At 43.8% G+C, this 13169-nt stretch overlaps 1 protein-coding gene across 2 annotated transcripts in view; it reads left to right on the plus strand.

Moving 5' to 3' along the window:
- Window positions 1–13169, plus strand: part of PITPNA (phosphatidylinositol transfer protein alpha) — a 38287-nt gene that overhangs the window by 6881 nt on the left and 18237 nt on the right. The window contains exons 3-6 of one of the 2 annotated variants that reach the window (XM_071210404.1): window positions 1928–2073; window positions 7378–7469; window positions 11640–11647; window positions 12476–12550. In XM_071210404.1, coding sequence (XP_071066505.1) covers window positions 1928–2073; window positions 7378–7469; window positions 11640–11647; window positions 12476–12550 — 321 coding nt within the window. Of the gene's footprint in view, window positions 1–1927; window positions 2074–7377; window positions 7470–11639; window positions 11648–12331; window positions 12551–13169 lie in introns of those variants that run through there. The other variant, XM_058283098.2, reaches the window with a different exon arrangement.

Here is a 13169-nt window from a genome sequence, read left to right on the forward strand (position 1 = left end):
AGCCCTCACTGGTAGCTTGTGGGAGCCAGTCCTGATTACCCCTTTGGCTTAACAGAACTGCCTTGCCTAGCTCATTGGGATTAAAGGATCAGGATATCAAGAGAGATTAAAGTGGGAAGATGCCAGCCCAACAGACTGATCCTCTTAGAGCCTCCCCTCTGCACCTGAAGAGAAGCCAAATGAAGAGGATTAGTCTCTGCCTGGGGCCCCCTCCCAAGTAGCATTACCAGTCCCTCCCCAGCCTGTCCTTTAGGATTGCTGAGTCAGTGTCTAGATGTTCTTATGAATCTCCTCTGAAATGGAGCTACTGCTTGTTTTCGGCTCAGCCGAATCTTGGTGCCCTTGATAGAGGTTTTCACGTGTGCCTCAGCTAGGAGGTGAACTTGGAAAGACACAGGGACAGTTTGGGATCCCATGTGGACACTAAAGCAGTATTGATGTTGCCTGGACCTGTCCTTGGCTTTTTTTTTTAAAGATTTATTTATTTATTTCTCTCCCCTTCCCCCAGCCCCAAGTTGTCTGCTCTCTCTGTCCATTCACTGTGTGTTCACTGTGTGTTCCTCTGTGTCTGCTTCTATTCTTGTCAGCCGCATGGCAATCTGTGTCACTTTTTGTTGCATCATCTTGCTGCGTCAGCTCTCCGTGTGTGCGGTGCCATTCCTGGGCAGGCCACCCTTTCTTTTGCGCTGGGCTGCTCTCCTTATGGGGCGCACTCCTTGCGCTTGGGGCTCCCCTACTCGGGGGACACCCCTGCGTGTCATGGCACTCCTTGCGTGCACCAGCACTGCGCATGGGCCAGTTCCACACGGGTCAAGGAGGCCCGAGGTTTGAACTGCGGACCTCCCATGTGGTAGACAGACTCTCTAACCACTGGGCCAAGTCCACTTCACTGGTGGGTTGGCTTAGTAACAGGAATTTATTGGCTCACAGTTTTAGAGGCTAGAAGGCTTGCCTCCTCCCAGGGTTAGTACCTTCTGGTCAGCTGGCAACAGTTGGGGTTCCTTGGCTTTTCCATCATGTGACAGTGCACATGGTGGCGCCTTTGTTCTCTTCTGGGTTCCGTTGACTTCCAGCTTCTGTGCTTCCTGTGGCTTTCTCTTCTCTTGTCTAATTTCTTTTGCTTATAAAGACTTTAACCATAATAGATTAAGACCCACATTCATTCTGCTTGGGTGCACCGTAACTAAAAACATCTTCAAAGTTCCTCTTTACAAATGAGTTCACACCCACAGAGACCAGGGGTTGGGAACTGAACATGCCTTTTCTGGGCAACATGACTCAATTCCCTACAGGTGACATGTGACCCAAATAAAGGAAAACCAGACTTTTGCCACCGAGTAAATGCTAACCCCAAGGGTGTACCCACCCAGCACAGCCTGGGATGCAGGAGCACTTGCTTCAGCCCCACCGGGAATGTGGAAAACACCAGGAGGTTTGGTTGCCAGTTTTACAACAGAGGTTGTGCATTTCACAGAGCACAGGAGTCATGTCTTAGGACCTGTTTAATTGAATGGGATAAAGAGACTTCTAGTGACCAACCCAGATCCTCTTTTGGGGTCTTAACATTAGAGTAATGTCCAGAACAAAAGCTACCTTGGACTCTCTCATACTCTATAATTTGTTTTCTGGATATTTGTGTGAGATTAAGTGTATTCACGTGCTTTTTTGTTCCTAGTAAGCCCTGATGAAAGATGTGAAAAATGGGAAGGGTGATAGTGAGCACATCTGAGGACTAACCCAGCCTCTAGAGCAGCTTTTGCTCCAGTTGCTTTGAGTAAATTTGGGCAAGGTTTGTGTGAAATTCCAGAAGGAGCTCCTAGATGAGGGACCCCAGAGTGACCTAATTGGACTGTTAGCGGCAACAGGACTGTGTGTAACTGTCAGGAAGATTCTGTTGAGAATAACTCTTGTCTCTCTGTTCCTGTAGTATCAAGTGGGGCAGCTGTATTCTGTGGCTGAGGCCAGTAAAAATGAAACGGGTGGTGGTGAAGGTGTGGAGGTCCTGGTGAATGAACCCTACGAGAAGGATGGTGAGAAAGGCCAGTACACACACAAGATCTACCACCTACAGAGGTATGTGGCCTGGTTTTGAAGTGGAGATAAAGGATGGTTGGGGTGTTTCTAGGTTACTGTTTGTTTGCTCATTGCTTCACCCCCGAGAGTGGGTGTAGGTGGTACTTTTTTGTTCATGTAAAGTTTTCTTTTCTTTTTTCAAATATGAGTAATACATGTCCCACCAGGCTCCTGGTCCCCAGAGGTGAGAGCATTTAGTTTGTGTGGGCCCTTCCATTCTCTGTGCATATACAAGTATACATGTGAATGTGTATAGTATGTGTTGGTTTCCTTTATTGTTATTTTACATAGATAGGATCATACTATACAGACTGTTCTTCCCTTTGCTATTTTGTTCCTTATCATATAGTAGCTGTCTTTCACTATCAGCATATTCTGCCTCATTCTTACACATATTATCTGTAGGCTTATGTTGTATATAAGCTGTTAAGTGGTTTAACCAGTCCTCTCTGGATGTATATTTATAGTCATTTCTGGGAATTACCAATAGTGCTCCAGTAAAAATCCTTTTGCATAAATCTTGCTGTGCTTGTATGTGTAAATCTGTAGTTTGTGTTCCCAAAAGTGAAATTGGTGGGTCAGGTAGTATTTTAAATTCTGATAAATATTGTGAAGTCAGCTACTAGAGAGATTTTTGTATCTCTCTTTGGATCAAAGCCATTAGTATTTACAAGTGAAGCTTGAACTGATTTATGTATGAAAATCCACTGTAAAGCACATATTTAACTGAATCCCTAATAAAAATCATTTCAATTAACTATGACCTGACCCAAAGGGCATTGAAAATTTCCCAACAGTAAATATCTATCAGCTTGACAGAGCAAAACAAGACATGGTTTTAAAAAACTATGCAGGGAAGCGGATTTTGCTCAACTGGTAGAGTGTCTGCCTACTACATAGGAGGTCCAGGGTTCAAACCCAGGGCCTCCTGGCCCATGTGGTGAGCTGACCCATGTGCAGTGCTGATGTGCACAAGAAGTGCTGTGCCACACAGGGGTGTCCCTCGCGTAGGGGAGCCCCATGTGCAAGGAGTGAGCCCCTTAAGGAGAGCTGCCCAGCGCGGAAGAATGTGCAGCCTGCCCAGGAGTGGCACCGCACACACGGAGAGCTGACACAGCAAGATTACGCAACAAAAAGAGACAGATTCCTCGTGCCACTGACAAGAATATAGGCGGACACGGAAGAACACACAGCGGATGGACAGAGAGCAGGCAATGGGGGGGGGGGATGGGGAGAGAATTAAATAAAAAATAAATCTTAAAAAAAATAACTATACAGAACTTGGAAAAATACATTTGAATCTTAATTGGCAGTCATTAAGCTGAAACCAATTGCATTTTCATTTGGTAAAATCCCTGATTCAGTGGTATAAAAGTGCTCGCCAAAGGTGTCCGGGGTTTGGAGTGCTAGAGCTGGGAGGAGAACCAGGAGGGAGCCACACTGTGAGGCAGGATGGGGGGTTCTCTTCAACAAGTTCCCCTTTCCATATCTGTACTCTCCTTCCTCCCTGCCTTGTCTTTGTTTTGAAATACTTTCACACAGGACAGTGAGAAAAATATACAGACCCTATGTAATAATACAAGTAACACAAATCTCTTTATGTAGAGAACTCCAACATACTCCTATCCCCTCAGATATCCTGATTCACCAGTTTTAACATTTTGCCACCTAGCTCTGTCATTCTAGCTATCAATCTGTCCTTCATTTGACCCATCTATTTCTCCAGCTATCTGTGTATTTCTCTGTCTCCCTGTCAAATCCATTTTCCAAACACTTAAGTTTAGGTTGTATACATCATGCCCTTTGGACCTTTATTACCTTCTATCATGTACATTTCCTAAGAACAAGGATATTCACTTAAATAAATAAACCCCTTAAGAGCAGTTATCAAGTTCAAGAAACTTAATCTTGCTATAAAGCTTATAATCTATATTCAGTTTTTTCCTTCTATCTCAGAAATGCCTTTTGAGCCTTCTCTCCTTCCTTGTTAGGTCATATCCAGGATCACGTATTGCCTTTAATTCTCATTGTCTCTTTAGTTGGTCTTCTTTTTTTTATTATTGTGGAAACATAGAACATAAATTCTCAGCCACTTCCAGTCATATCATTCAGTGAGACTAATCACATTCACCGTATTGAGTACCCTCATCACCTTCCATTGCTAAAACTTTCCCATCTCCTCCAACAGAAACCCTACACCCGCTTTGCATTATCTCTGCTTTCCCTCCCACCCCCCAACCCTGGCAACCTGTATTCTAATTTCTGTCTCCATGAGCTTTCATATTCTCAGTTATTTTCTTTGTAGTTACTGTGGGGCTTAAATGTAACATCCTAAATCTGTAACAATCTTGTATGCTCTGATACCAGTTTAACTTTAACAGTGTATAACAAACTTATGTTTCTGTACCCTTCTATCCTCTCACCTTTATCTAGTTCTTGTCACACATTACATGCTTATGTGTCTAAAATTAGTGAATTCTTATTCTATTTTATGCATTTGCCTTTTAGATCCTATAGGAAGTAAAATGGAATTACAAGCCAAAAATACAGTAGTACTGGCATTTATATTTACGCATGTCATTACCCTTACTGAAGATCTTTATTTTTCTCATGTGGCTTCAGTTATTTGTCTAGTGCCCTTTTGTTTCCACCTGCAGAACTCCTTTTAGCATCTTGTAGGGATGGTCTAGTGGTGATGCACTCCTTCAGCTTTTATCTGAGGGAGGTTCTCCCTTATTTTTGGAAGACAGTTTTGTCAGATATAGAATTATTGGTTGGCAATGTTTTGCTTTTAGCACTTTGTGTCATCCCACTGCCTTCTTGCCTTCTTAGTTTCCAATGAGGAATCAACACTGAATCTTTTTTTTTTTTTTAAGATTTATTTCTTTACTCCACATACCCCCACCCCGATTGTCTGCTCTCTGTGACCTTTTGCTGTGTGTTCTTCTGTGTCTGCTTGTCTTCTCTTTAGGTGGCACTGGGAACCAATCCTGGGACCTTCAGGAGTGGGAAGAGAGGTGCTCAAACTCTTGTACCACCTCAGCTTCCTGGTCTGCTGCATCTCTTTATTGTCTCTCCTCTGTCTCTTTGTTGTATCATCTTCCTACGCCAGCTCTCTGCTCAGGCCAGCTTGCTGTGCAGAGTAGCACTCTGCTTGGGCCAGCTCACTGTGTGGGCCTGCTTGCCATGCAAGCGAGCTTGATGCCCGGACCAGCTTGCCTTCACCAGGAGGCCCTGGGAATTGAACCCTGGACCTCCCATATGGCAGACAGGAGTCCAAACACTTGAACCATATCCACTTCCCAACACTGAATCTTATTGAGGCTCCTTTGTATGTGACATGCTGCTTGTCTCTTGCTGCTCTCTCTATCTTTAGCATTTGCCAGTTTGATTATAATATGCTGAGGTGTGGGTCTATTTGGGTTTATCCTCTTTGGAGATCATTGAGAGTCTTGGATGTGTATATTCATGTTAAATTTGGGAAGTTTTCAGCCATGGTGTTTTTTGACTATTCTCTCTGCCCCTTTTTTCTTCTTCTGGAATTCCCACAATACATAATACTGGTATGCTTTGACGGTGTCCCACAAGTTCTTAGGCTCTGTTGACTTTTGTACACTCTTTCTTCCTTCTGCTCTTCAAAGTGAATGATTTCAGGGGTCTTATCTTCAATTTCATTGCTTCTTCTGCAAGCTCCAGTTTGCTGTTGAACCCCTTCAGGGGATTTTAAAATTTCTATTACAGTGGTCTTCAGCTCTCTGTTTCCTTTTCATAATTTCCATCTCTTTATTGATATTCTCTTTGTATTCATTTATTGTTTTCCTAATTTCCTTTTGCTTCTTATCCAGGTTTTCCTGTAGCTCTTAGATCATAATTAGGACGTTTTTTTTCAAGTTTTTGGTATGTCCCAAGTCTGGTCTCCCTCACTTGACAGTTTCTAATGCCTTAATTTTCTCCTTTGCCTGGGCCATCACTTCCTGTATCTTTGTATGTTTTGTACTCTTTTGTTGAAACGTGGACACTTTGATATTTTAATGTGTTATTGCTGGAACTCTGAGACTCTGGTCCTTAGGCTTATATCCAGCTAGTGTTACTACAGAGCTTTCCTGGAATGCCAGCAGCTTATCTCGCTACCTTCCAATTCCCCACACAGCTTTGAGTGACCTGTCTGGAAGACAGATCTGTTGCTCCCCACTTAAAAGCTATAGATGTCCTCCTTTTTCTGTCAGAATAAAGTCCACACTCTCTAACATAACTTAAAGATCTTTTATGACCTGCTTCTCCATGTTCCCTTGCCATTCCCTGTCTTGTACCCTGCACCAGCTACACCGCACTTTTCCCTTCCAGCTTTTTTATACTCTACTCCCATCCTTTTGTGTGGTTAAGTCCTATTACTCTCCATGTTTGCTTAATCCCTACTTTCACTGAGAAGCCTCTTCAGTCCATTATGCCCCCCACTTTCACAGTGCTCTGCGCCCCTGCCCTCTAAGGTTCTCTGCTCACATGGCACGTACTTACGGTGTTGTCTTTTGCCTGCTTAGCTGTACTCCTCACTAGGCTGGACTCTCCCTGAGGGCAGGAACCAAGTCTGGTTTCTGTATGTATCCCTACTGCCTGGCACATAGAAATACTCGCTTGAATGAGTGAAGCAGTGAGTGAATCTCAGACGGGTTGCTCTGTGCCCTGAGATAGGACTGTACTGGGGCTATTTGGCTCTTAGCCTAAGGCACTAGAGCTGATGAGGTATTTAGAGCCTGTGAAGACTATAGGTTATCAGTTAGAAACCAAGACAGAGGAATATATGAACCATTTGGAACCTGAGATAAGAAGAATAGAAGAAGAGAAGCAGATGGTCCTGAGGCATCTTGGAGAGGTGGTTTTCTCTCTGAGAAAAGCAGACCAGATTACCTGGATCCCATGCATTGTATTGTAAGTTAGTCAGCTAATCACCCTGGCCATAATCCTTGACTTGTTCACTCTTGAGTTGTCTCCTTTATGCCTTATCATTACACCATGCCTTGGGCACAGAGCTCTGGAAATATGTGTCATGACTGAGGAGCCATAGCAGGTGGCTGTCCTGTTTCTGATAGGTGGTGGCACAAGTTGTGGTGGGTGTCAGTAGCCAGCAGAGCTGGGTGCCAGGCTCTAACAGGTGGCTTTTCCTACACCAGAACAGCCAGCTTATCTCATGGAAGCCTGTTTCTTGGATCCCCACTGAAAAAGCTGGAGCTGTGGCCTGAATAATGTGATGTAAAAGCCCACTGTCTTCTCTTCATTTCTCTTCATAATCCCTTTTTCTCACTATAGCAAAGTGCCCACGTTTGTTCGAATGCTGGCCCCAGAGGGAGCCCTGAATATACATGAAAAGGCATGGAATGCCTACCCTTACTGCAGAACTGGTGAGTGCAGACCTGGCTGGAAGCTGGACAAGGGGTAGGGGTGTGTCTGGGCTTTGTGGGCCACCTTCATGTTCTAGATGAAGCTAGTGGAAGGATGAGGCTGGGGACTCCCTCCAGACTGATAGCATCAATCTTGTCCACCCAGCTTGGCAGCCTGCTGGCGGGGAGTGTATGACCTGAGATAGCACAGAACCTTTTATTTGGGGATGGTATAATAATTTTGATTGTTTTTACTTATTACAAAAGTAACATTCTCTATACAATTTGGAAAATACATAAAAGCAGGAGAAAATAACCATGATTCTTCCATCCCTAGAGAATCACTAACATTTTAGTTCTTTTTTCTATATATTAATATATGCACATACATACTTATACATAAAATCCCCACGTGCATTTTCTAGACAAAATTCAGATAATACACTAATTATCAAATTGCTCATTTTTACTCAGTAAATGGAGAACATTTTTCCTGTCACTAGGTAGTCTGTGATTTTTCTGTTCTTAGTTTTCAGTGGCTTCATAGTATTCCATCACATGGCTGTACTGTGGTTTTTTAAGCCAGTCCCCCAGTGTTAGACAATGAAATTTCCAGTTGTGATGTGATGTATTTGTGTTTGGCTTGAGAAGCAGCATTGGGGCCCAGGGCCTCTGCAGAGAGGCACCTGAGGGTGCCTAGACACCAAGTGAGGTAGCAAAGGAAAAGCTGGTGTTGGGGGAGAGTTGAAATGGGCCCCGTTTTTGTTTGTTTATTTATTTATTTTAAACTACAAAGGAGTTGGAAACAGCTATCTCCGAAAGATGTTACATTGGAGGGTGCATGGCAGATGATTGTTCTTCAGAGGGGAGGCAGCGGCAAAGAGCTCTGAATCGATGGCTTATATTGAACCAATGTGTTCTGTACTTGGGGGTAGGGGTGGAATTCTCTTAACTGTGGCCAGTCTCCTGTCTGGGGCTTTAGGAAAAGAACGTAAAGATTTGCGCCTCAGCAGAGAACTTTTTTTGCTACTCTAGACATTCTGGATTCCTTTTGAGTAGTGTAGACTTTCAGCTCTCCGAGAGCCCTAGTCTCTGAACCATCTAGGAGTAGACCTCTTGGAGGGCCTAGGCTGGTACTGATCCCTTTCCTGTGGGGATCCTTAAAATGCCCCTGATCTTGTCTACAAGGAGGATGGCCTTTCCCGCAGCCAGCCTTCATGGTTGGCAGTCTGGCCATGGGGTCCTCCTGCTAACTCCTGCTTACCTGTGTTGCTTCACTTGCCTTATTCATTGGAACCTGGCACTCCCTAGATTTTATCTGTTGGAGATGCTCCACCCATCTTTATCTGATGGACTGTGAGAATGACTAAAGTCTAGAACACAGGGTCATTGCTCTCTTCAATCCTCAGTGTCCCCACAAAGGATCAAGGACCTTGAACTGGAAGATGTATGATCATTGGTGGGACCTCGAGAAGGAATGTGTCACACTTACAGTTTTATTGCTCTAGCTGAAAATGCAAACATCACTATTCCCTAAGCATCAGGCAGGAAGCTGATAAATTCTTGGAAATGAAGTATGTAACACTTTCTTAAAAGACAGTGTGCAGTGTGGCTGGGTGTGTCTGGTGTAGGGCCAAAGGCAAATTTTCTTGATGTCTGATAGAGTTGCACTGAGCATGAACCTTTGCCAACTTGGCATGAAGGAGGCAAATAGATAGCATGGACTTCTCCATGGCTGAGGCAGGGTTCTGGGTCCCCAACTTGTGCCAACTAAGAGATGCCACTCCTTTAATTCTGGGAGAGTGTGATGCAGCTGACATGGGTATTTTTCTCAACAGCAAATGTTAGTATCCATATTGTTCTGATCCTTGGCCAAAAGAAAAATGTAACTTCTAAATACTTCATAAAGAGCAGAGGCACGGGTGGGTAAGGGTAGGAGAAGGGTGGTTTCTTCAGTGGGTGCTGACCTCATAGTTAGAATCCACCTTTATATAAAATGAATATGTAGAATCTCTGATCCATTTGGTTAGACACTTATTCTTTTTAAATAAGCGATATAAACAGACCAGGAAGGATGTGTACCAGTTCCCACTCAGGGTTAATGGGAGAGAGATTATTGGTTGAAGCATCTTAGTTTGGCTTAACTAGATCAAAGTTTGAGATGAGATTTATAAAGCAGTATGGAGTAAAATCATGACTTTTTTTTCTTCCCCCAAGGCTTTTATATAAATATTTATTTTTAAAGAAGCTTTAGATTACATAAATGTTACATCAATAATATAGAGTATTCCCATTTACACCCTCCCCCTCCCATACTTTCCCCTTTTAACAGCATCTTCCATTAGATGTGGCACATTTGTTACAATTGATGAACACATTGAAACACTGCTGCTAACCATGGACTACATAGTTTATATTACACTTCACCTCCGTGTCTATTGGAAGGCCCTTATTCCACGTGAATGATAACTCATTTGGAATACCCCATTCATTATCAGCTCTTTCTGTCCTCCTACTTTATTATTTTCCTCTGAAGCTGCTGGGTTTGGAGCTTGAGGAGGTAGTCGTCTACAAATGACCCTCCTGCTACCTCTTGTTTAACTGCACCCTTTGCTGAAGACAGTATTGCTAAATCCTGGTTTTAAAGCAGTTTAGAAAAGGTTTTACCCCTTATTTTCCAACTGCAAGGGGTTCCCTGAGACTTTTCCAATTTACCTACATTGCAGTTTGAAGAAGATGAAATGCTTTGGATGCAGAGGTGTTTGGAGCAGGGAGAAAACTATAAAAGGTTTAGGGAAGGTTGTTTTGTCACCTAGGAAGGGCCTTACCATCACGGATTCAGAAATCCAATTTATCAGAACTGAGTGGATCTGTTTCTCAGGAGCTAATGTATAAAAATCCCAAATGCCAATCTATTATATTTTAATACAGAATTATGAATGGAGCCAGATAATTCTTGTTTGCTGGTTAGGGCATTTTTTTCCTTTTGTGGACTCTTCTACATGGGAAACCAAATTATAATCAGAATTCCAGTGTGTTTATTTAGGGTGAAAAAGAGAATCAGGTGGCTCTGACTCTTGTGTTCATTGATTAGTACATCCTGTCCCTACAGAGAAGGTTGCTTGGAGAACATGGATTCAGAATAAGGTGGTTAGTTGGGAACCTTAATGGCCAGTGGCATCAAACCAGGCTGGCCTGGAGCTGCAGATGTAGACACCCAGACCAGGGCTCCTGCTCCCCAGGACAGTGCTAGAGAGAAATTTCTGCCAAATTGGTCTCTTTGGACATACTTTTGATGGATATTATATCCATCATTTCCCTTTTTATTAACATGATTTTCTTCAAGCTGAGAATACAGTTTTTCAGATACAGGCTTTTCATTTGCAATCTTAACCTGGCACTGCCTTCCAAGTGTCTTTTATTGAATCTGGGGAAACTACCGACAGACTCTTGGGTCATTTCTATAGGCAGCAGATCTGATCCCTTCTATTTCAACATTTCCTTCTTTCAATCTCAGAAGTAACCTTAGTTTCCATTTTGGAGTTTGATTGATAGCCCTGTAGACTTTTGGAAGTGTGGCATTTCTCAGAAATTGAGACAACTCCTAAATTCAGAGGGTACAGAATGAACCGAGCTGTTGTCAGGAGAGCTAGTCTGTTCCTGGGTGACATCAGAGCTGCAGTCATTTTCTCTGATAAATAATTGAACTGCGCTTTCCGAGGGGGTCTCATTACAATGAGCAGGAGTGCAGAGGGTGAGAGGTTTGGTTACAGTAAGAGGAAGGATGCAGAGGGCAGATAGGCAGTGACTGGCCTAAAGTGCCCTGCCCTGGCCACCCAGGGAACCCGGGGATGCGCTAGCAGCAGAGGGAGGGATCGCAGTGCTCAGCTGATCTGAGCCAGGCCTTTCCTGCCCTGCTGGAAAGAATCCAGAGAAGCAGATAGTGGCATCACTTTAATTAATTCCACATTTAGTCCTTGGGGACTTTTGCTCAAGTAAAACTTGAGGGTTGGTAAATTGAGGTACTCCTGACTCACTGGCGCCTGGAGGATGACTGGAATAAGCCACGAGGAGTGGGAGTGGGAGTGGCAAATGCGTTGCTACTCATCACTGGAGGGGGCAGGGGGCAGACACTTATTCTTCCTCATTAATCATTTTCTCTCTTCTTTTCATGTCCTTGCCCTGGAGCAGTTATTACAGTAAGTATTTTCTGGGGGGTTGGAATTGTAGATGATTTCTAAGAAAGAACCCAGGCACCCTGACTCTGGGTCTCGGCTTAAAGGATGACTTGAGGCCCTTCCCTGGGTCAGGCCTTCTCAGCGTTGCACAGGAAATGTCACTTCAGCTCAGGTGGCCCTAGGCAAAGTTGTGAAGTCAGCAAGGTTTCTTTTCCTTGAGCATCCCCTCCTCATTATCCTTGTCCCTGCTGGTAAGCATAGGCAGCTTCTGGGAAACTAAATCCTGCTGAGGTGTTAATGGGTTAACAGGTTCCTCCTTGAGTAATTGGAGGATAATAATGTCAAGGGTGAAATTGCCTAGAAGAGACCTTTAGGCCTTACCTCAGGTGTCTGCTGGAGGCCAGTGGGGGGATGAGGTAATGGGAATGCTTCTGGGTAGTTGGAAAGTCTTCCTGTGCTCTTCCCACACTACTAACCAACCAATGGCACCCTGAGCATGCTTGAGGTAGTACTGCAGAGTGGGTAGATACGTGGACTTTGGAGGCATGCAGACCTGTTGTTGAGGCTTGGGTCTGTCATTTGTCATCACTGGCTTTTGAGTTGCCTAACCCCTTTGAGCCTCACTTGTCTCATCTGTAAGGTGAAAGTGATACTTCTGTATACCTCTAGGCTGGTGTGAAGCATAAAAGAGAGGATGCATGCCTAGCACATTGTGGGCACCCAGTAAAAGTGGATGAAATTAAAAGGCAGAGGCTGGAGTCTCCCCATACTGTCCGTGAACCAGTGATGGGAGATGGTTATTCCCACTGTGAGCCTGGTGACTGTAAAATGTTTTTCCCCCCATTCCAGAATGAGTACATGAAAGAAGATTTTTTGATTAAAATTGAGACCTGGCACAAACCAGATCTTGGCACCCAGGAGAATGTAAGTAGTACTTCGCATGAGTCCCGCAGACTTCCAGACCCCAGGGTACGGTTTTGAAGCTTGGCTCTGTAGCATCCCCACAGCTTCTCCATCCCTGCCATGAGTTCTTTTCCACCAACTCTTCTCCCTGGCTGGGAAGGGGGTGGCCTCTGCCTGGCCCTGTCCTACCAGCGTGGGATTGCTGTCTCTGATTTGTAAGAGCCCTTGTAGGGTCTACTTGTAGTCCTTGGATTAATCAACACTGCATCTTGTGATACTGAGGAGTTTTTAAAAAAACATCAAAATCATAACCTCTGTAGAGAACAATTTGCCAGTAACTCCCAAATTTAAAAAATACACTTATCCTTTACCCCAGCAATTTCTTGACTAGGAATGATACAGTTATGCTTTCACATGTACTAAATGACATGTAGACAAGGAGAATCATTGCAGCTTTCTTTGTAGAGCCAAAGATTAAACACAATATGAGTGCCCATCAGTGGGATACCATATGTATTCATTATGCAGCTGTATAGTGGCTGCCATGTGAATTAGGTAGAGCCATTAAAAGGAACAGATAGGGAGCAATTTTCAAGATAGATCATTCAGTTGAAAAAAGCAAGATGCAAAACTGTGTGTG

The sequence above is a fragment of the Dasypus novemcinctus genome, chromosome 21, assembly GCF_030445035.2.
Source record: "Dasypus novemcinctus isolate mDasNov1 chromosome 21, mDasNov1.1.hap2, whole genome shotgun sequence".
NCBI classification, from domain to species: domain Eukaryota; kingdom Metazoa; phylum Chordata; class Mammalia; order Cingulata; family Dasypodidae; genus Dasypus; species Dasypus novemcinctus.